The sequence below is a fragment of the Rhamphochromis sp. 'chilingali' genome, assembly GCF_963969265.1.
Source record: "Rhamphochromis sp. 'chilingali' genome assembly, chromosome: 2".
In the NCBI taxonomy this organism is placed as follows: Eukaryota; Metazoa; Chordata; class Actinopteri; order Cichliformes; family Cichlidae; genus Rhamphochromis; species Rhamphochromis sp. 'chilingali'.
In genome coordinates, this window is record NC_137930.1 from 59,154,050 (window position 1) to 59,177,318 (window position 23,269).

Below are 23,269 nucleotides of genomic sequence, written 5' to 3' on the forward strand. Positions count from 1 at the left end.
TGATAATAGATTTTCCTCACATCACCCAGCCTTTATTTCTAGTACACACTACAACAAGTAATAAGAAATATTTAGTGGAAAAGAGAATACAGGTCAGGTAAAAAAGGAAAGTCAATTTTAGTTTTTTATTTACCTGAGCAGCAGATTGCAGATACTAGTATTAAAAATACTCCAGTAAACTCTGAAGTACTGATTCAACTTGTTTACTTATGTAAAGGTGAAAAGTACAGGCTCTGCCATATACTCAAAATAGTAAAGACAGTAAAATTTGATATTTCAATGACATTTCTACCCGCTATTTTTGTGCAAAGCTAAACTTGCTATATCATAATAATAGAATTATATTAGTACATTAGAATAAACTCAAGTATTTTCTGAGCCACAACATGCAAAAAACACGGAGACACAGCTTCATGACAGGAATTACAGGAATAGATTATTTAAGACAGTAAGGGAAGGCTGTGGTTTAGGAGGGAAAGCTGCCACGGTTGTGTTTCAAGTTCTGTGTTAATATGTTTAAGTATTGTATTCCTGGGTTTGGTTATCCTTATTTCTTAAGTCTTAGTGATCTTAGTTCTTCTTCCCTTGGTATTTATCCTTGCCTGTGTTAAGTCTCTGTTGCCTATGTCTCCCCAGTCACTGCGCTTTAGCTTATACGTCTAGAGTTGGTGTCCTCTGTCACTACGTGTTCCCTGAGTCCTACCTCTAGGTTTTTTTTTTAATTTGCTGTCAAGCTTCCTGTTTTATTTTGATAGTCCTTGTCCTTTGTCAGCGTATCTGTTTTGCTTCCTCCCTGCGTCGTCATGTCTAATTAGGTTCAGCTGTGTCTCCCTCCTGTTGTCTACTCTTTACCTTGTGTGTATATTTAGTGTGTGCTTCCTTCTGCTCCTTGCTGGTCTGTCTGCGTGTTGTTCCTTGTGTGTCTCTGTGTTTCTTCTGCCCTTTTTCCCCATGTCTGCTGGTTCCTCATTTCTTGCCCATGTTTCCATCCACAGGTTATTTGTTTTCCTTAGCTTTTCCCCAGTTTTGGTTCATTTGTCAGTTTTTCTGTCCCTCACCAGACGTGTCAAGAGCATACTAATTGGAGCATAGATGAAAAATGGACAAAAAGTGCCCCATGCTGAGGTTAAGCTCAACTAAAGGCAAGCCCACAGGACCTTCTGGGGCCCCTACTTTTATAGGTAGTGGTCTACTACACCCATCCTCTCTAAATTTCCATTCTTGATCTCATCTCTGGCAGGTGGTGAACTCTGAAAAGTCAGTAAATTCCAGTTCCTTTGTTCACCACCATTAGCAGGTCACTCTGACCTGAAAGACTTTAGGGCACAGGTACCATCTGTCTTGCACTATAAAACCTTTGATGCTGTGCAAGACATGGCATCCAAACACAAATCTTACTATATTGATTACTTGGGCTCAGACCACCCTATGTGTTGTTAGATAAATGCAGGACTTCCAAAATAGAGTACATGAAACATTAAATGAGAAATGTAACGAAGTGTCACATGGTGCCAACCTTCATGACTTATAGTTCAACTTGAGATAACATTACACTCTTCAGTGTTACATACTGTTTCATTGGGAGTTTTTTATATATAAATGAGTTATGATCATAAATTTACTGATTAATTAATGATTTCTGAGTAAATAATGATTATACTCTTAACATATATTGTTTTCAACCTGAAAAAGGTCAAAGGTCATACTCATGAAATCTATATATGATAAATGTTGGATATTTGTATTTTGTTGTAATGTGTCTCTGGTAAAAGTTGATTATACAGCTTCTTGTCCTAAAATTAAGCTTATTTACTAAAATAAGGCCAATAATTGTGATTTCTCACAGGTGAACGCAGGATTAGCAGCACATCTCTGGCCTGCAGGCCTTCTCTATAATTAATTCACTTAAAGCATTTAAAACAGTTTGTAGTGACCAAATAAAATACAGTGCTACTATTTTCTACATGTCACAAACAGCAACTTACATTGATCTCCATGTTTCCCAGCCCATCCCCCAAACCCTCTCTTTTCCCTCTGTCTCATCCCTCCTTCTGTACAGTATCTCTAGGTCCTCAAGGTGAATGAGGCGGGGCAGGAACCTGATCTCAGTGTTGCTGCAGAAACCACATCCTAAGTTTCTAAATCAGGCAACATCATCCATAGATAGTATGAGACAGTTCTGCAGCTACTGCCAGATGTACAGATGCGCGCATGCACACAAACACGCACGCATATCGAGCCGTCCACGCTGAATGTAAATGTCCTCTATTGCTGAAGTCTCAGTATGCTAACGAGCTGTTAAAATGCCATGTCACTACACTAATGAATATACATCAGTGGCCTGGTGAGGGTGACCTGCGGGGATGGGACAGAGGTCACAAGAGGTGGGGTGGCAGAAATCAGGACCAGTGCTCCCATGAGACCTGAATGCACAGAACAAATTCACCAGAACACACACACACACACACACACACACACACACACACACACACACACACACGCACACACACACACACACACAGAGGGAAGCAACACAAGATGACTGAGCTGCCATTTCACCTATACCCACCCCACCCTTTCTCTCGCGCTCGCTCCTGATCCAGCTCTCGCACACCTGCACTGTTCTTCTTTATGTCTAAGAACGCACAAGACACAAAAACAAAAGGACAACGGCCAGCGTGGTGGTCCTTACCTCACCGTTCTCATCTGCGTCTCGTGTTCTGTCATCTTTTATCTTCCTCCTGCATTTTTGTGTAAGGAAAAGAATTGCCCGCAAGTCCGAATATTGCTGCTGGGATGCTTTAATACAGGTATGTCTCTATTTTCTATTAATTTCAAATGTTGTTTCATCAGTTGAAATGTCTTTTTCTGTCCTGACTGTGGTGAACCTAAATATTAACTATGTGAAGACTCATGAATACACAATGGTAAATATTTATTATATTGTCTACTGGATACAGTCTTGGTCATTTAATAATATGTAAAATCATAACTAGCAAAGGGAACTTCCTCTGAAGGAACAAACCTTTGGAGGTTGATATATATGCTAAGCTGTATATTGTCTAAACATTTAGGTGAATTTGACACCTTTTATACATATTGTTACATATTACATATTACCTTCTGTTTTGGAATAGAGTCATACATGTTGATTAAGTGTCTTGCATCAAATTAGCTCTTTTTTCTAAATGTTGTAGAATCTGTCATAGGACATGGACAGCTGAACATTTTATCATGTATTTTGAGCAATGCTGTTTAGAATACACGATAATATCACCAGTGTCAGAGCTCTGTAATATTGTAGATATAGTGTTTGGAAGAACTCCTGATTCCTTTGGGTATCCCTTTAATTCTGCTTGCTCCTGCAACTCTTAGTAACAGTGGTGTATCTTTTCAGACAAAATTGGTGTATGATCCTGAAAATGCAGACATAAAATGAGATCAGTATCTGCGTGTGATCCCATCTGCTGATTCAGCCTCAGATACTCAATCCTCGCGATGTCTGCAGAATAGAATATAATGTACCAAAACAGTTTTGCATTTGGGAGCCAACTTTTGGCAAATTAACTTCCCCTCACTTAGTTTGTTTGCCTTTGTTAAACATCACCTTGGCACATGATTTTCACCTTTGGCAGCTCATTGTGGAACAGCAGAGGTCCACGCATGACGCTTCAACCTCCCACCTCACCAAACACCTCCATGTCAGCAGTTTGGCAGAAAGAGAGAGAGAGAGAGAGCAGCTTTCACATCCTGTTTTCAAGTGTTTTTGCCAGGCCAGCAGAAACAAGAGAAGTCATTTCTCACTGATGGTACAGCATCTATAAGCACATTACTGCTATCTGATCAATAACAAATATGGAAACTCTCCTTTGTGTGTATCCGTGTTGATATTGTTTGTTTGGATGGTTCTACGGAAAGTTTGCAACAGTCTTCTATTTTATGGAAGTATAATGTTCGCTTTATTGCACGTGCTGTGATGTTTTTAGGGCTGAGCAATCTTTTTTCTTCATCTCACCAGTTTCTGTCGTCACTCTTCTAATAATGACTGGGAACCGCCGAGTTGAACCAAGCACCTCAGCTACCCCTACCCATCTGCCAAATGCAACTACCACGCCAGACCAAAAATCTGGAGGCCACAGTCTTAATAAGTTCATGAGTGAACTTCACAGCATCCACAGTGAGTTCGAGAAATGACTTAATGATAAAATGTATGAATTAACATTTGTAACCAGGAAAATTAGGAAAAAGGATTATAAAAATTATGAATGTGAGCAAGTTACATTTTTTTCTAGCTGCTACGGGGATTTGGTAAAGTATATGAAGAAATTAAGAAACTTGTGCACTATTAAGAAATTTGAACATCTCACATTTCTTATTAGTATTATCGGTGTTTTCCCAGTCAGCTGGAGGACTGGGATCGGATAGCTGCAATGATTCAGTCAGATATTATCCCCTAACAGCAAACAGTAATGCAAGTGATATAATTTCAACAAATATTTTTGAAGGCCAAAGCACAGAACAACATCTAAAATGCCATATTTGACACATTTGCTTTTATGGAGCAAATATCCCACATTAAACATATAGACATATTTTAAATGATATAGATTTAATTTTAAAATACCCTCCCTGGTAGTAGTGCATTACAAGTTTGTGTGACAATCATAGTTGGAAATCATTCTTTTTATATTTTTGTTGTTGTACTTCAGATTAAGTAAGTCAAATGTATTTATATAGCACTGTTTACAGATATATGTTGCATTATGCTACAACAATTAAGAGACAATACCAATAGACAACAACATTAAAACAGAATAAAAACTTAAAAAGAAGAAGAATGTCAACTGAACGCCCAATTTAACAGTATTCTTTTCAAAAAAAGATTTCACAGAGATAAACTGTTCCAGAGCCTTGGTGCCACAGACTGAAAGACTCTGCCCCCCCTATTCTTCAGTCTTGTATGAGGGACAAATAATAGATTTTGAGATATGTAGTCTGGAGCTTTTCCATTTAGTGCTCTGTAGGGAAGTGTGAGAATTTTAAAACAAATTCTAAAATCAACTGGGAGCCAATGTAAAGAGGATAAAACAAGGGTGATGTAAGATCACTTGCCAGAGTGCATTAGGAGTCTAGCTGCAGCGTTTTGTATTGCTTGGAGGCGTGACAAAAATGATTGATCTAAGCCAGTAAATAAGGCATTAGAATAATGTAGGCGCAATGACACAAACACATGAACAATTTTCTCTAGTTCAGAGAAGATTATAGCTTGCAATTTAGAAATGTTCCTTAAATGAAAGAAACTAACTTGAGTTATACATGCGTACCGCTTGGACAGCCATATGCATGCACATTTTTTGGAAAATTTAAAATTGCATGCCAAATGACAAAAATGTAATCTTGGAGATGGTGATGTCCCTTGAAACGACACTTCAGAACAAGCACTTGAACTATGCTGTGATAATACCATGACATGACAGATGACAACACCTTGCAATATGTTTTAATCTGGATTAACATAACTCCAAATTATGGTCCAAAATTTCCATGGATTGTGCCCTCATAGATAACACTGTAGAGCTGTACAGTTGATTTACAATAAATGCAAAATTCCATAAAGACTTGAATTATCAGCTATTCAACAAGTAATACAGGAACATTAGGGTTCATTGCACTATTTCCCAGTGTTCACTTTATGTACTCTTAATTCAGACAATGTAGAAATTTGTTTTATTTCATTTTGCCTTAAAACGATTTTAAGAGAAAACAACAAGAACTAAATTTTTTGTCAAACATTTATGTATGATTAATCTCTGTGTTTTGTGGATTTGCAGTGCCATCATGGGCTGTCGCTGCCCTTTGTATTGTGAGCCTGTGTATGGTGCTGTCCTGCGCTGTGTGCGTATGGAAGAAGTTCCTAAAAAAGGGGGACAAGGGCAAAGAAAAGGACAAGAAAAAGGGGAAAGAGAAGAGTAAGGGAGGTTGTGACACTGAAATGGATGGAGGTTACAATGAGGTAAGCTGTAAAAACACACAGTCTGTCTCCCCCCCCTCTCCCGCCTGCAGACGCATTGTCCTTGCAATGTATCACAGTCCTGACATCCGGGTCATCCAGGACTACTAAAACTGTCAGTGTGTGTTCAGACATATGGATGTTTTGTACTCCTTCATGTTGTAATAAGAGTTGAACTATGGTGTGAGATAACTTGTTCTGGACTTTAATCAAAGCTGTGTGTCACACATTGCTCATGTATCATCTATTTCTGTGTCTGGTTGTGTGAGGGTACACAACATACAGAAGGAACATCCTCACAAGTTGTAGCACAGATTACCTGATGTGATGCATGTCTGTCTGCATGCAGTCCCTGAAAGATGAATGTGACAAAGAAACAGAGCTGTCAGATAACGAGCCCGAGGAAGACGAGAAGCTGGGCAGACTACATTTCACATTAGACTACAATTTCACAGATAATACGGTGAGTCCCAGCTATTCACTATGATGCGTTTTGCCCACCATCTGCCAGCTCTCAAAATGTCACATTTGAATACTTTTCTTCTCCCTGTCAATTAGCCAGAGTCTCTTTTCTCCCCCTTACATTCCCCTGTTATCATGTTCCAGCTGGTGGTAGGCATCTTGCAGGCTGAAGAGCTACCTGCGATGGATGTGGGAGGAAGTTCTGACCCTTACGTTAAACTCTATCTGCTACCAGACAAAAAGAAAAAGTTTGAAACCAAAGTTCATAGAAAGACCTTAGAACCCAACTTCAATGAGACTTTCACATTTAAGGTAAATTGTAATACACCAACATAAATAAAGGTCATTTCCCCTGACTAGCAGCTCTGTTAATATATGTGCAAAATGACTGCCTTTAATCATGTTCTCTGCTCTGCAGGTACCATACACTGAGCTGGGCGGGAAGAGCCTTGTGATGACTGTGTATGACTTTGACCGTTTCTCAAAACATGATGCTATTGGAGCTGTGAAGATACCCATGAGCAGTGTGGACTTCAGCCAGTCTCTGCAAGAGTGGAGGGACCTGCAGAAGGCAGAGAAGGAGGAGGTAGGAGAATATTATGACAGGGGGAGGGTGAAGAAGGGAGGAGCACAGAAGATGAATGCGTTTAGCTTTTTAAATACTACACAAAGCATTTCAGTCTTAGGAACTCCAGCTTCTTTTACTAATTAATAATTTATGCATTAAAATTTATTAAACATTCATCGAATGTGATACTCTTCTTTTTCACTACTCCTTGTGTGTATTAGAGTGAACGGCTTGGAGACATATGTTTGTCCTTGAGGTATGTCCCTACGGCAGGGAAGCTGACAGTGGTGATTTTGGAGGCCAAAAATCTGAAGAAAATGGATGTGGGTGGATTATCAGGTGAGTTAAGCAGCAAAAACTTTGAAATCATCTCAGATTTAAAGCCTTTGGCAATAATCTTTTTGACCTTTTTTTAGTACTGATAATTTTCATGATTCAGTGCAAACCAATTAATACAAAATCTAAACATCTAAACATATGTCTCTCTGTGTAATTGATGATTTCACCAGGTGCTCTCTTCAAACTCCAGATTTGGTAGTGCTGGCTCAGTTTTGGTCTTCTAAATGCCTTTTTAGTACTGTGCCCACTTTCAAAAAGAGGACAATTGATGTTGTGCTTCATTGATGGAGTTACTGCATCCATGCCAGGCCGTTGGTCTGCTCTGTGACATAAAAACTCCCTGTTCTCATTTCCAGACCCATATGTGAAGATCCACTTAATGCAGAATGGGAAAAGACTCAAGAAAAAGAAAACAACAATTAAGAAAAACACTTTGAACCCTTACTACAATGAATCCTTCAGCTTTGAAGTACCTTGTGAACAGATAGAGGTACACATTTTTAATTGCAAATACAAGCACACAAATACAATAATCAGCACTGATATTTGTGCATCTGTATTTTCATTTGTAGAAGGTGCAGGTAGCAGTGACTGTGCTCGACTATGACAAGATTGGGAAGAACGACGCTATTGGGAAGGTGTTGCTGGGCGGGAACAGCACTGGAACTGAGCAACGCCATTGGTCAGACATGCTGGCCAACCCCCGGCGGCCAATAGCCCAGTGGCATAGCCTTCAACCAGAAGATGAAGTCAATGCACTAATTTCCAACAAGAAATGAAAGCCTGGAGGGATATAAAACTCAGCATTTACCTCAAATACTTCTAATTTTTGTTCCTTTAGAATGTTAAGCAGCTTAACTGACTAATTCTACTCAATGATAACTTGCTTTAGCCATGACAATATCCAAGTCTTTAAAACAGGCTGCAAGCTTTTCATTCCCTCCTCCTGCTTCTGCCTTATCAAAGATGCATCACTATGTACAGTGTTATTAAAGCAAATTACATTTTTTTACTTGTAAGTGTCATCTGTTCTATGATGTCCACCAAGAAAATTACACTTACGCAATAGACAAGCCAAAGGGCTGAAAATAGGCACTTGTATGGCTGCTATTAAGTGCCTGATTCATTCTTTTGAAATTCATTTAGGTACGTTAAATTTCTATTGTATTCCACTGTAACATTTTACAAGAAAAATAATATCATTAAAGGTTAATATAGTGCACTGTGACTGAGGAGCCAAGAAAGAGAAGCCAAGATAATTTCTAGGCGGCACTTACAGACTTGTTCCTTTGCTCTAGCCAAAGTGGAGAGTGGGAACAGGCCCAAATCTCAACAGGAATATTTTATTTTTCCTGTCTTGACAGAATTTGAAAATAGGAATTTGTCACATTTGCCTTTCTTGTTTTGCCACAAAAGTAAACCATGGGCATTTCTAACAGGGACTAGTGATGAACACAGACTTTGTATAGCCATGCAGAATGCTAAAAGAAACTAAAGCAAATAAATTGTTTTAAGCTCGTAATTGCATAAGCCACAAAGTGGCAATTTCTGCAAAATAACACAAAAAAACCCCACTTCACTCTTTAATGACAGGTCTTTATTTCTAAATTTTAACCGGTGGGAAACAGTATTTGTTAATCCTAATTGTGCATAAAATTACATTAAACCATGACCCATCCTTTCTCATTTTGGGGATATAGGTGTTCACGCATTTTTTTTTCTTTGATTAAAAAATATATCTGTGAAGTGCAGATGGCCGCACGATATAGTGTAAAGTAATAATGTGCACATAGTGAGCACTGTAGTGTTTTGTCCTCATGTACACATAGACAGACAAATAGGAATTCCATGAAAAAATTATGGAGGAAGTTCATTTTCATTGAGGAACAACAAGGGTGCATTATTATAAGTGTAGATAATAGCTATCCTAATATATGCAGCTTTAATTATTTTAATAAACTGGTCCTTTAAACAGCTCAGAGGGAAAGGCCTCTGTGTATGCTACAAAGCCTAAAGCCCCACAGAAAAATAATATTTTTTCTCAAATAATTAATTCATTGCCATGCTGCATTTTGCTGTGTTTAGAGAGGTTACATCCATTATAGTAAACAGGCATGTGAACAATAATGATACCATAATCGCTACTGCAGTTACTGACTTTAGGTGGGAAAGCTCAGGACAACCTCACAACAAATCTATTTTTGGTTTCAGTTTTTAGGGATCTGACTTTAAAAGTAATAATAAAAAAAAATGTTCAGATTGCTTTGATAAGACTGCTTCTGTATAACAAAAGATTCAAGTGTAAAACTCTGAGTTCGACATCTCAGCTGCCTGAGGAGACCCTGACTTATCCTGTCTATGCAGAACTAACTGGATAATTAAGTTTTACCATGTGCAAAACCCACAGGATGTTACCTGAAATTAATAAAACATTTAGTGTGTTATCAGTTCTGTTCCCTGTAGGAGATTTACACTAATGTTTGGTGATTTCATAGCTGTAATGAGTGATTTTGCAGCCAGTGCATTAAGAGCAAGTTTTGTTTGGATTCTGTAAGGCTATAGCTTATGAAGCAGTCCATCCAGTGCTAGTGGTGTGGCAGAGAGACCTGTAAGTGTGCCAGCGAAGCAAAACTTTCTATCCTGTCCCCAGCAGGGCTCCATCACTGCTGAATCCCCTCCTTCTAAATCCTTTCTCTCCTCATTTAACAGTCCTTTGGGGCTGCTACAACATGCATCAGCATGAAAAAAGCTGAAGTGTATTAAATTATTGTGAGAGATCCCATCTGGAGGTGCTGAGACTTGCGACGTCCTCCTTTTTGTCCTCACACTAACTCTGTAAACTGCAGATGTCGCTGTAGAGGCATTTTGATCAGAACTTAAAATCATGGACAGGCCTACCTTTGGCATTTTTCATGGAGTCAACTATGTAATGGTGACATGATATGGTTTTTTTTTACAGGCAGCAAGCAACAAAGTGCTGAAAGATACAATTTAAAATAGGTTATTTGCTTAATTGTCTGCTATGTGTACAAACAACAATGGTCCATCCCATGTTAATGACTTAATAATATTTTTTTTCTTGAATGATTCACAGGTCCATGTTGAGAATGGAACAATGGCGCAGATTATGACTGTCACCCCACAGCAAGGCAGGCTGGGACTTTTTGTTTACATGTTCTGCTCTGGCTCCATCTGGGTCTTTATAGCTTCCTTCCACAGTCCAAAAACATGCATACTTACTAAATGTAGTAAAAAGATCACAGCTGACACCAGATGACACTGGCGAAGTGTGGTGGCAAGTGCTGTGCAATACCATAGCTTTGTCTGTGTTAAGTGTAGGTTGAAATAAAGTTAACGTGAAAGCACAGATTCTTTGTTATGTGTAGCAAGAGAAAGTTATTCCTGCACTAATAGTCCAGTAAGCAGTGCAGTAATATACACCAGTATTTACTGGTGTAACATCTTCCGGTGTGGCTGAATTAAAACAATTCCTCAAACAAGAGTGGAACAACACTTCTCAAAGTGATAAGAAAGACTCATTGCCAGTTACTGCAAACACCTGATTGCAATCCTTGCTGCCAAGGGTGGCACAACCAGTTGTTAGGTTTAAGGGGCAATTTATGCCTGTTAATAAATCAAATTATAATTTTTAAAAACTGCATTTAGCATTTAATTAGGTTATCTTTGTCTAATTTGTCTAATTGAAATTAGTTCAAATATCTTAAACATGCAAGAAACAAAAGAAAATGTTTTTTTTATTTGTTTGTATTTATGTATTCATTTTATTATTATTATTATTATTATTTATTTATTTATTTTTGCTTTGCTACCTTTACATATGGTAGCTTTAATGATTTTCACACATCTTTGCATCAGTGTTCGTATTCTTTTTTAGCTAGCTAACATACTTTTCTGTTAGCTAATGGACTAAGTTTACTTCAGGGCTGTCTTCCAGAAGGGCTTTTACTCCTGTTGTTTTCTTTTTCAAATATATGTTTGTTGTTTTTATGGTTTGTTTTGGCTAATAATGTCTATATAACCAACTTTTGTGAACTGGACTCTTAATTCGAAGCTCTCTAGTTCATTTCCCCCCTGCTTGTTTCTCTGTTTGTGTCTCTGACAAGGGTCCCACCCCACAAGTGATTTTACGGTACATTCAGGTGAAAACCTCTGTTATGGAGGGGCAGCTTTGTAGGCTCACACGGTGGCAAACGGTCAAGCCAACGTCAGCCTGCTGGCTGAAGATGCAGTGATAGAGAGCAAAGCAACAGGCTTACCTGCGCAACAGGTGTAGGCTACTCGTCAGCTGGTCAGGGGGGGGCTGTCTCCACCAGGTACGTTTTAGAGGTACAACCAGGCATCGTACCGGCTCAACAAACACCCTGAACTCTTTCCTCTCGGGACAGTTGAGATGCACCGTTAACGTTTCGGCGAGACTTCCTTTCGGACTCTGAGATGAACTTAAAGTGGACAGTGAAACGATTTCTTCTTATGTCGTTTTCAGTCTCCCACTTGCTGTTACTTGAGGGTAAGTCAGACACATCCAGACTTCTGTAGATGTTAATGTTATTGATATTATATGATGTATTACAAGTATGAGACAATATTTACATAAATAAGCCACAAAATCCTTGAGGTCTTACAAGTTATTTTCGACTCATCTCTCCTTTCTTTTATCAGTATTAGCACTGACAGATGGTAATACAATTTTACAACTGTCTGCTTAACACGATGTACACTTTGAGATGTATTTTGATTTTACACCTATAAGATACCTTTGACTGAGATGAGTAAGGCAGAAACCTTAATGCTGATTTTATAACTTTGCATTTAGGAGTTCAGAGTCGACTTTCAGTGGCAGAAGGAAGACCACAGAGGTAAATAAAAGAAAGAATACTAAACATGTTGCTGTCTACTAATAATATTAATACAGTATTAATACATTAGATGATACAAATGAAAAGTCATTTTTTTCATATGTCATTCTTACACATTGCTCTAGGGTGAACATGATAAATGCATTTACACTTCCTGTATGGTGTATATGACAGAGACAGTGTATGAGAGTGTGTGTCTGTGTGTGCCTGCACATGTGCGTGTGAGAGTTCAGTACAGAGAGGTTTCAAGTCTAAATTCAAGTGGTGTAAAGTGCACTTAAGTCTCCCCTCTGACTGTTTCTTCCCACTAATGTGCATGTTTGTGTGTGTGTGCAGAAGAGCTAATGCACTCCGGAGGAAACGGGATCTCCTCGGGGAGGAGGTTTGTACACTACACCTAAGAGAACCAGAGGAGGTCAGGGCACCCACATGCGCACAACACCCTAAGCGGCACAAAGCTGTCTTTGTAGAGAATGAGACACACTCACTAACTTGTACACTTTCTCCCACTCAACTTGACGCAACTGTTATCTTACAGGAGCAGTTAGAGCAGTGGTACAGAAACATCAGTGTCAGCGATATTGTTAAAGCTTAAGAGTTATTTAAGGAACTACTCTTAGCATCTGTTGTTTACTCTTTTCCAAGACGTACAGACCATTGCTGTCAGAGGGTACTCTGTCACGCAGTATTTTGCACAACTACACAGCCAGAGATTCCTCTTCAGGTAAATACTCCGCCTGTGAAGTGATTCCAAATGCATTCACGGAAACTTAACACTCTTTACCTGGGCAGGCTGGAATGATTACCCTTGATTTTGTCTTTCCCAGAATACTGCGGCTGCCTCAATGGCGGCTGGTGTCAGGAAGGTGGGGTGTGTGACTGTGCCCAGTTCCAGGCATTGGGAGACCGCTGCCAGATCAGTGAGTAATCCACCCATCTACATGTCTTCCTTCAGATTTGTCTTATAACCACACATTTTTGGTATGCAATAAACCAGCTGGCTAGCATCTTTGGTAACAATACCCTTTTTTAATAACATAACATAGTCAGTCTTCAAGAATTTGTGAATGTGCTCCACAATCATTCAACAAATGTTAATTAGCTGTACACACTCCAGCATTAATTATCAGATTTTCCCAGATCTCTTTCTCTCTGTCTCTCCTTTGTTGATACAAATCCACCAACCTCCATCTCTACTAAAACCACCCACCCATACACACACACGCACACAAAGACTTTACTCCCTAGAGGAGCTGATATAAAGTCACTTGAACTTAGGTAATAGGGTAAGGGCTGAGTGATGGAGTTTCTGGTTTCTATATTGTGAACAGGCTCCTTATACAGCATATCAGGAGATCTGAGGTCACAGTGATTGTAAAGACATTTTTCATTTCAATAAAAACTAATTTAGTGTTGACAAATGGTCGAAGGCAATGCAGTTCTTTAGAGACCACCTGTGACTCAGCTGAGACTTGAGGAGAAACCCTGAAATGGCACTGACAAGATAAAAAATATGAATTTTAAAAATAAAACACCACTACAGAAAGAAAATATGAAAGAATGTCATGAGTGCAGGTTTGTCATGAAGGTAATAAAAGCTTCACCCAAGAGAAATATCAAGCTCTCCCACCGTAACAGATTATAATAATTGAGGCAACTGAGCTATTCTTCAAAAAGTACTGAATAAAATTTGAAAATTATATTTTTTAAGCATTAATGTCTGAAATTGAAGATATGTAAAATGAGTCATTCATGTCAGAGTATTAAAATCAGAAGATGTGTTTGCTGTCAGCGCAACCCACCTCCTCAGATTTTTGGGAATGGCCCTCGGCAGCATCTTGGCATATCCTGCTATGGGGATTTCCTCTAACAAAGAGCTTTTAGAAAATTCAGGAGTTCATTTTCCTCTGATAAGTGCAATGAAATAGAACATGATGAAAGGCATAACGATGATAGGTCAGTTCATTTGTGTCACTATCATTACAAGAATCTTGTCTGACTGAAGTGCCCATTTTTCCTCTCAGTACCTAACCAGGGCCAGGATAGAGATGGGATCTGCAGGTCATGGGGTCAGCACCACTATGAAACATTTGATGGAATATATTTCTACTTCCCTGGAACCTGCTCTTACATTTTGGCCCAGGATTGTCACTCAACTACACCGCAGTACACAGTGTGGGTAAGGCTAGTAATCAGTCTTTACTCTATGTCTATATATTAGCTTCTTGCTACATTGCCATGTTTGCTGTTAAAACAAAGCAATACGGAAGTTTCTTAAATAAGCTAAACTGCAGTGGCATCTGACTGCTTGTACTGAATAAAATAACAGGAAATAGGAGATCTGTAAAGGCTATAAAACAGTCATGTGGCAAGGTCTTAAAGTGTCTGTGTTTAGCATACATTATTAACAACTATCTGCTGTCAGCACAACACCGATGTGGCATATTTCTTTGTGCCATTGTTTTCTAAAAACTCAACAAAAAAATTGCCTTACTAAGGACAAAAAAATGTTTTTAATTATGATTAACCTTTTCAAAAAAGGTGCCAAAGTCATTCTAATTATGTCTTTATCCTTGCAGCCATATATTATTAGATAATGATAGTCTGCAAAATTTGAGTTGTAGCTTTAATGAGCCCTTGTTCATAAATCGGTATGCTTTTCCCTCTGTGGCTCTTATTCCACTTCTATCATTTTCTGGTGTTTGTCAGGTTCACAACAGCAGAGTGTGTGAGGGGAGTGTGTATTTATGTCCGAGAGCTCTCAGTCTGTTCTTCCCAAACGAGGAGGAGATCCACATCTCGGGATATCGGGTCCACCAGGGAGGTCGCAGGTGCATATGAGTGTGTGCATGTATGTGTGTGTTTGTTAACTGCAGAGGTGTCAAAATAAAAACTAAAAAGGAAGAAAGAAAGAAAGCATTTGCTCGCCATCCCATCTAAACCTACTGTAAAATCGATAGAAGACTATAAGTAAGATTTTCAAAGACCTGACGTCATCCAATGATCTCATGATGTTTCTGTCTCTGTATAATGTCAGGTTAAGTTTACCACAGACCGTGGGCGGTGTCTTTATTGAACGACTGGCTGATTACCTGCTCGTGAAGAGCGTGTTTGGCTTCTCTTTGGCCTGGGATGGAGGCTCGGGCGTCTACCTGAAGATGAGCGAGGAGCACCAAGGCGCCCCTTGTGGCCTGTGTGGAAACTTCAACAATGTTGCTGGTGATGACCTCACCACTGCTCGCGGTAAGACCGGCCTGACTGGCGACTCATCCTCTTATCCCTTCTCTCAGCACCCACTCATCATAATTATTGTTATTATACACTCAACACTGATTCTGGCCAATTATAGTAGCAGTGGGACCTGGGGAGTCTAGAGTGGAAGGACAGGGGAGAACTGGTAGTTTTGATTTGAATAGCTGGAAGAAGCATGGACTTTCCTCATATGACCTAGTAACATGAACTACGGTGCCCCGCTTGTTTGGGAGGAGAGATGACCAGTAATGTGGAGATGAGCCCAAGGAAAGACAACAGACAAAAAGGAACCAACTACAGCGCATTTCTACACGCACATATTTCCTCTTAGTGCCTCTTATAATCAGCCCTCTTTTTTATGTCTCATGTTATTGTGTTTAATGAATTAAAGAAATAATTTAATGTATGTTTGAATGGAAAATCTACTCCATTTTTACTCTGTGTATGTGTTTTTATACATTTTTATCTTTTGTCTGTACCTACGTCATGCTGGGTATACCACATACAGCTGCACATATGTGTTTACTTTAGGTATTCGGACTGATGAACCTGCACTGTTTGCTAACAGCTGGGCAGTGGACCTTGCTCATGAACGAGCCTGTCCCTCAGTGGATCTTGACTTTAGTGGGCCCTGCCAGTCTGAGTCAGACATGGATGTAAGAACCACAGAAGCAATATTTCCACTTAATAACATGTGCAAAGACAAATCAGGCCCACCAAAGTGCACCATAATAAAACCTTTTTTAGCAGTGTTAATTTTTGTTTACTTCTGGTGGTATATTATGTTGCATATATTCATACCATACTTTATTTGTATGCAGGATGCTATAGAGAAATGCAGTGCGCTTCTCTTTTTCCCCTTTTTGTCCTGTCATGAAAACATCGATCCCAATCCCTTTGTTGCCAGTTGTGTCTCTGACCTTTGTGTGTAAGTAAAAGCAAGCACACTGTCGAGTAGATACATTCAACCTTTTGCTTGAGTTGAAACTTTTTGCATAGAAAGCAGTTCCCCGAAAACATTTGATGCATGTTTTCAGCTCTGATGATGAGGAAACTTTTTGTCGAGCCTTGGTGGAGTACACCCGAGCATGCTCCCATGTTGGATATCCCGTAAGAGAGTGGAGAGACAGCTTCCCTTCTTGCAGTAAGTAATGGCTGCTGCTCTACGATTTCAGCGGAAACATGAAAACTTGTATAATGTATTTAGTGCACACTTGTGTTCTACTTTTATTGTTAAGCCAGTTGTTTGTGTTTATGCTCAGATGACGGCTGTGAGGAGAGTTTTGTGTATAGAGACTGTATCAGCTGCTGTCCACCTACCTGTACATTTGAGAAAGAATGCCTGGGAACCAACCTGCATTGTCTGGATGGCTGCTACTGTCCTGATGGTATTCAAAGAACCCCCCCAAATTTTTTTAATGTCTCTGAAATTGTTGACTGATCTCAGATCCTTGCATGCAGGTCTCATCCTGCAGAATGGAACATGCATTGCTGCCTCTCAGTGTCCATGTGTTTATCATGGAACGTCATATGTACAAGGACAGGTGCTACAACAGGGATGCAGTGTCTGGTGAGTGTGGAAAACTGTTACTGTGTGAGAATATAGCACAGCCAACGTGTTGCTAACTGTTTCTGTTTTGTTTTTTCAGTGTGTGCATGGGTGGTGTGTGGAACTGCACTGAGAATAACTGCACAGGTGAGAATCCCATCGAAGACAGCCAAAGAAGAAATAATGCATCCAGATTTAAAAAACAAAAACACTCTTCTCTTTGTCTCTTCTTAGTTGAATGTTCAGTGGTTGGGGACGTGTTTGTGACGACGTTTGACGGAAGGATGTTTCTCCAGCCAGGGGCGTGTCAGTATGTCCTGGCAAAGAGCCGCAGCAGCAGCAGATTCACCATCACACTACAATATACTACTTGTGCAGAGGTAGCACACACAACTACTTTTGCACACACCTAACAAGCCTGCAGTGTTCCTTTAATCCAGATATAACTGCCCCTTCCGTATAAATGTGTGTCAACAGCAGCAGGTGTGTATTCAGTCAGTGACAGTAGTGCTGGATGAAGATGTAAGTCGCCAAATCACTTTGACAAGAGAGGGGGAGGTGATAATTGGTGTAAACCCAGCGCCTGCCCTGCCATATGTCGATGGTAGGAATCACACGATGCACACACACACACACACACACACACACACAATATCAAATGGTACATGTAAATACATTGCTAGAAATAGTTAAAAAAAAACAACCAATTGATTCGATTTTAAAACTTCTTCCTGACATACAGATGCAGTCGAGGTGCGGAAGCTGACCTCTGTGTTCACACAGCTGAAGACTGGGATTGGTTTCAGGCTGCATTATGACGGTCGAGGCGGAAGGGTCTATGTGCAGCTTGACAGCCAGTGGCGCGGACAGACGCTGGGACTCTGTGGAACCTACAATGGAAATCTACGAGATGATTTCCTGTGAGCATGTACTTCCCACTTATACGTCAGTGTTGAAAATGTGACTTTTGCTGAGAATATTTTTGTGGGGGGTAGGTCTCCAGCGGGTATGATAGAGGGCACTCCGCAGCTTCATGCCAGTGCTTGGAAGGTGTCATCTGCCTGTGTTGCTCCAGTTAATCTACCTATTACAGACCCATGTGAGATGAATCAGCACAACGGTAATAGTTTCAATTACTGTGGATTTGGTTATTATTCTTTCATTTTAGCCTTAATGAAAAAATATGAAGAAAGAAAAGGATTAAGGCAAAACTTTAGGGGTTTGAATCCCAGATTGTACTATGCATTCTAACATTACTGCTTTCTGGTTTGAATTATGAATTGCTCAAGTGTTAGCTGCAGGCAATCTATCTTGTCAAAGGAACTATGAGGATGTGTTAAGTTTCGTGTGGGCTTATGTGTCTTGTAGTATTCTACGCATCCCAGTGTGAGGTGCTTTTGGGCACTGTGTTTGCTCCGTGCCATGGCTACATCAGTCCAAACATCTACCAGCAGCAGTGCCGCTATCAGGCCTGCCGCTGTGGGAGCAGCTGTTTGTGCACTGCACTGGCTCATTACGCTTACCTTTGCTCCAAACATGGAGTCAACATTAATTTCAGATCACAAGTCTCTGAGTGTGGTAAGTTTCCATAGTCTGGATTTTTTTTAGACATTAATTTGTGCCTTTGTGATTTTTCTTCTTATTGATATGAGATTTAAGTGTACACTGCCCCAAAATGTAGGCATTGTAAAGGGATTGCAGAAGACTGTAATTTACCCCAGAAAAACAAATTTGTACTATTCTCTGTGTGTGATATACAGGAGTGGTGTGTCTTGGTGGAATGATGTACCACTCGTGTGTGTCGTCTTGTGGCCGGTCCTGTCGGGCAATGTCCAGCAATGAGACATGTACCCCTGATGATTGTGCCGAGGGATGCGGCTGTCCAGACGGCAGTTTTTATGATGATGTGCGCCAGCGCTGTGTGCAGCTGTAAGCCTTAAGCACCTCATACATCATCCTTACTTACTAATGGGTATCAGTTGCCATTTGGCCAGAAAGGACATACAATGGCACACAAAGCACTTAAACACAAAAAGCATCATCATTAAAAAATGTAATCAAAATATTCTCATGACTTTCTCCTCAGGTCGCAGTGTCACTGTTATTCCATGGGTGGGGTGTCACAACCAGGAGAGGTGACCTTCAGTGCCTCTGGGCCCTGGTGAGTCACAGCTGACCGTAAGCTGCACTGAAAATTGAAAACCCACTCTTCTTGCTCTTCAAACTGCACACAGTGCAACATACTGGCACACACCATGATCCATTTGAGAAAGCAGTTTAAGCTTGAGTGATTGTCAAATGAGATGTAGAGCACTTAAACTGACCTTGTGTTTGATAACATTATTCTCTTTCCCAAACACTCGCCCCTTTTTCTCTCCCTTCCTGTCTCCACCATCAGCCTGTGCAGAAATGGGAAGATGGAGTGTGTGCCAGAGGAAAAAGGTAACCTCTCTGCACTCCCCCCTCCTCCCTTCAGTTCCTGCTTTCGTCCGTTCCAGTAACAAAGTGGCATTTCAGGCTATGTCCCTCTTGCTGAAATCAAGAGCCTTATGTCTGTAGCTGTGGCTTGTTTCCCATGACTTGATGTTGCAATTGGTGTGTGTGTGTGTGTGTGTGTGTGTGTGTGTGTGTGTGTGTGTGTGTGTGTGTGTGTGTGTGTGTGTGTGTGTGTGTGTGTGCGCGCGTGCATCAACATCATAGAGCCAGATAGTATAGAAGTCGGGGAGTGTCCAGAGGGGAAAGTGTACCACAGCTGCACTGAGCAGAGGGGAGGAGTGGCCTGTGCACCAACCTGCCGCAACCTGATGTTGAACCTGACGTGCCCACCCAGTACACCATGCATACCTGGCTGTGTCTGCCCTTCTGGGTAATACAAAGACTTAGTGACTATTTTCAAAATAACATGAGAATGTATAGGTATTTGTTCGTTTGTTTTTAGTGGCCTCCTACCTGTTAGTCAGTCACTTTTTTTTTGTTAATTTTAATACTAATTGTAATCCCTGCTTTACCCGTGTTAGGATAGTTACATTGAAACACAAAAAGTGGTACCTTAACGTAGTTAAAACACCTTTCACCTACCCCAGGACCATTTGCCATTGGCATGGGTTGCACTCACCACTGTGGACTGTGTGAAAAGAAGCATCTTGCAGGCATCAGCATATATGTGTCTTAATTTCACTTACAAGATTTTTGCCGATATTCAGCAACCAGAGCACAAAGTACTCTGAAAGCTCATGTCCAGGGAAAGACTGGTTTTCAGTACTGTCACCATAATACTGGAAAAAAACCTTCAATGCAGCTTAAATTTAGGAACACTAATTCCTGTTAGAGTTTATATTTCTAATAATTGTGACTGTTTTAATTAGTGGGGAGATGACTGATTGTTTTGAGTTTGTGTTTGAACTGTTGAATCTTGTGTTTATGTATTTTCTCCACCATTTTTTCCAAAAAGAGATTTGATCTCCAGGCCTAAAAGCTAAAGTGTTAATTGCAACACAGAGACAAACACAGATATGGGGTTTGAGTGTTTAAGTGTTCGCATGCTTTGTACCACCTACTTTTGTTTTACCCATGAAGGCTGGTGCTGCACCAGGGGGAATGTTATTATCCAGAAAATTGCCCTTGTTCCTGGCTTGGACTTGAGTACCTGCCTGGAGAAACTGTGGAAACACCATGCTACAAATGGTAAACACCTTTCCTGCCTCTGTATTATTTACAAAGTAATAATGAGGTTCCTTATAAGGTTGTCAATCATCTCCAAACAACTGATTCTCAAAGCAGTTACAAAAGAAAGTTTGTCTTTTGTCCCACCTCTGCTTTGTTTTTGCTCTTCTCTTATGCACCCACCTGTCCATCCCTTTAGCGTGTGTCACCGTGGCTATTTTAACTGCAGCTACTCCCCGTGTCCAGCTGTGTGTACTGTTTACAGCGACAGGCACTACCACACCTTTGATGGCCTCGAGTATGACTACCACTCTGACTGTCAGGTCTACTTGCTCAAAGTGAGTAGGCTGGCTGTGTGGATTTATATAACAACTTTCTAGTTAGCACAAAAAAAAACTAATAAAGGTGTAAAATTATATAATTTGCTTCCAGTGACAAATTTATGGATTCATTTTTGGCACTGGAATGTCAGTGGGGATTGTCTGATAGAGACTGTGCTAACCTGTGCCAGAGAAGTTTGTGTGATTGATTGCGTTTAAGGGCAAAGGAGGAGCATCCTTAACAATTCCTAGCCAACACTGATATGGATCTGGGAAAGAAGATCCAAGCTGGTTTCTAATCTTGGAGTTTGGGTTTTAATTAGAGCCGATTAAGGCATGTATGTGTGTGTTTGTGTCGGTGGGTTGGGACCACTGTAATGCTAGCAGACGCTGCGCAAAGCTGTAGTGACACAAAGAGACCAGTGTTCACTTCAAACCCCAGGGCTCCTGCGCTCCCAGGGATATAGAATTAGAATTAGCAGAACAGACATTCAGAGCTCGCAGGCCGCCTGCCACCATGCAGACCTGAAAAGAATGGGGAAGTTGGTCAAAACTGTACTTTAATAGTCTACAGTTGTTTCCTCTTTTTGTCACTTCTCATGTGTCCAGGATGATGATGTTTCCTGAACAGGTAGAATGAGATTCCATCTCTGAGTCTAGCACGTGGTGTTTAGATATTTGCTTTCTGACTGCTGTGGCTTTAGTGAGGAAAATTTTGAACAGACAAAAAACACAACAAAAGTATTTTGTTGTGTTTGCTAAAAAAAACACAACTTTCCTTACAGTAGTAATATTTTGTCTTCTCCTCTCATCAGAGTGCAGGAGAGACCGAGGTATCCATTGTTGCCCAAAACAAAGACTGCTATGAGAGCGGCATTGTGTGCATGAAAATCCTGGTCATTCACGTGGGACTTACCAAGATCTACTTCACTGACAATTCTGGCAACCTTGTATGGATAATACAAACACAGTAACAAGCTGAAATATTTCAGTAAAATCCAGTGAATCCTGCTGATGTCACGCTACCTGGTTTATTTTGTGTTAGAGCCCTTCCACTGTTGTTGGTCGAGGGTCAGAGTTTGAGCTCTGGAAAGCCGGCTACTACACTGTCATCCACTTCTCAAATCAGGACCTGACCATCCTTTGGGACCGCAAGACGACTGTGCACATCAGAGCTGGACCTCAGTGGAAGGCGTGTACTAGTAGCACATCTGAAATTCGAAGTGTTGTTATAAGAAAAATATGACAAGTTGTCTGCTTTTTCGCTCCAGGGTCTTCTCAGTGGGTTATGTGGAAATTTTGACAGTGTGACAGCGAATGATATGACCACCTCCAGCCACATGGAAGTCAGTAATGCACAGACATTCGGCGATAGCTGGGCCCTGGGACAGGTATGAGTCAGCTCATTTCCTCTACTCCCCTTCATTGATTCTTCTTTTGCCCTCTTTTCTCTTTCTGTCTTTGTCCATCACCCTCAAACTCACTACCTCTCTACCTCCCTGCTCCCTGTGCCCGTCTCCCTCGAGTACACCGTGATATTTAAGAGTAATCAGACACTTGATCGCTTTCTGTGTGTGTGTGTTTTCTGTATTTTAGTGTGAAAGCGACTATGTACTTGAGCGACCATGTGAAGGGGACTTAGGGAGACAGCCGTACGCCAAAAGAGAGTGCGCTCTCCTCTACAGCGATGTCTTTGCACCTTGTCACAATGTTGTAAGTGCCATTCAAGTTACACATATAAACACACACAAACACAGAAACCTGTGTACAGAGAGACTGCAGCTATGAAAAGGTTATATCATTTGAAAAAGGGAGCTATAGGGATTAATAAGGGGTTATAGGAACAACTCTTAACTAATCCTGGTAAACACACTCTTTAAAGAGATTCACAAGCTTGCCACTCAAATTCAAATAGGGCACACCTAGTGTTTATTATAGTGTTATATTTCAATTTATGACCAGTAGATGGAGCCATGTTTTTATGTACAGTTTTTTAGCCATCACTATCAACCAGTGGAGAGTCCATTTCACTTCATTGCTTAAACTACATTTCAGAAAATACATACATTTAGAATTAACTAAGAGGTTCAGTAGAGATTATCATAATAAAGCAAAAGTCAATCTTTGAACATGTCTGTATTCAAACAAATTTCTCTCTGTCTTATATTCTTTGCAATAAATTCATTTTTCTTATTAAACTTAATGTGCCCTCTTTGATCTGATCTGATT

At 40.3% G+C, this 23,269-nt stretch overlaps 2 protein-coding genes across 2 annotated transcripts in view; both read left to right on the forward strand.

Moving 5' to 3' along the window:
* The first annotated feature begins 2,603 nt into the window (after positions 1-2,603).
* syt1b (synaptotagmin Ib) lies at positions 2,604-8,321 on the forward strand. Its single transcript, XM_080875233.1, has 10 exons — positions 2,604-2,810; positions 3,636-3,809; positions 4,019-4,177; positions 5,832-6,013; positions 6,360-6,473; positions 6,617-6,784; positions 6,891-7,058; positions 7,262-7,379; positions 7,736-7,869; positions 7,952-8,321. The coding sequence occupies exons 3-10, from the start codon at positions 4,042-4,044 to the stop codon at positions 8,156-8,158; spliced, it is 1,227 nt and encodes a 408-aa protein (XP_080731359.1). The 5' UTR covers positions 2,604-2,810; positions 3,636-3,809; positions 4,019-4,041; the 3' UTR covers positions 8,159-8,321.
* A 3,492-nt stretch (positions 8,322-11,813) lies between these two features.
* otogl (otogelin-like) overlaps positions 11,814-23,269 on the forward strand; it is a 28,149-nt gene continuing 16,693 nt past the window's right edge. Inside the window, exons 1-29 of the mRNA XM_080863203.1 lie at positions 11,814-11,907; positions 12,214-12,256; positions 12,593-12,638; positions 12,902-12,980; positions 13,084-13,176; positions 14,281-14,435; positions 14,966-15,087; positions 15,294-15,499; positions 16,040-16,164; positions 16,330-16,436; positions 16,546-16,652; positions 16,771-16,896; positions 16,970-17,078; positions 17,158-17,204; positions 17,292-17,437; positions 17,535-17,661; positions 17,800-17,977; positions 18,053-18,177; positions 18,426-18,635; positions 18,818-18,986; positions 19,144-19,218; positions 19,456-19,499; positions 19,758-19,923; positions 20,634-20,741; positions 20,920-21,058; positions 21,856-21,990; positions 22,086-22,232; positions 22,312-22,431; positions 22,637-22,753. Coding sequence (XP_080719329.1) covers positions 11,835-11,907; positions 12,214-12,256; positions 12,593-12,638; positions 12,902-12,980; positions 13,084-13,176; positions 14,281-14,435; positions 14,966-15,087; positions 15,294-15,499; positions 16,040-16,164; positions 16,330-16,436; positions 16,546-16,652; positions 16,771-16,896; positions 16,970-17,078; positions 17,158-17,204; positions 17,292-17,437; positions 17,535-17,661; positions 17,800-17,977; positions 18,053-18,177; positions 18,426-18,635; positions 18,818-18,986; positions 19,144-19,218; positions 19,456-19,499; positions 19,758-19,923; positions 20,634-20,741; positions 20,920-21,058; positions 21,856-21,990; positions 22,086-22,232; positions 22,312-22,431; positions 22,637-22,753 — 3,444 coding nt within the window. The 5' untranslated portion in view covers positions 11,814-11,834. The remainder of the gene's footprint in view (positions 11,908-12,213; positions 12,257-12,592; positions 12,639-12,901; positions 12,981-13,083; positions 13,177-14,280; positions 14,436-14,965; positions 15,088-15,293; positions 15,500-16,039; positions 16,165-16,329; positions 16,437-16,545; positions 16,653-16,770; positions 16,897-16,969; positions 17,079-17,157; positions 17,205-17,291; positions 17,438-17,534; positions 17,662-17,799; positions 17,978-18,052; positions 18,178-18,425; positions 18,636-18,817; positions 18,987-19,143; positions 19,219-19,455; positions 19,500-19,757; positions 19,924-20,633; positions 20,742-20,919; positions 21,059-21,855; positions 21,991-22,085; positions 22,233-22,311; positions 22,432-22,636; positions 22,754-23,269) is intronic.

Excerpts from the sequence above, each read along its gene's own strand:
- syt1b (XM_080875233.1), top strand. The coding sequence starts at position 4,042 with ATGACTGGGAACCGCCGAGTTGAACCAAGCACCTCAGCTACCCCTACC. Across the intron at positions 6,014-6,359 it reads TGGATGGAGGTTACAATGAG|TCCCTGAAAGATGAATGTGA; the intron begins GTAAGCTGTAAA and ends GTCTGCATGCAG. Across the intron at positions 7,059-7,261 it reads AGAAGGCAGAGAAGGAGGAG|AGTGAACGGCTTGGAGACAT; the intron begins GTAGGAGAATAT and ends TGTGTGTATTAG.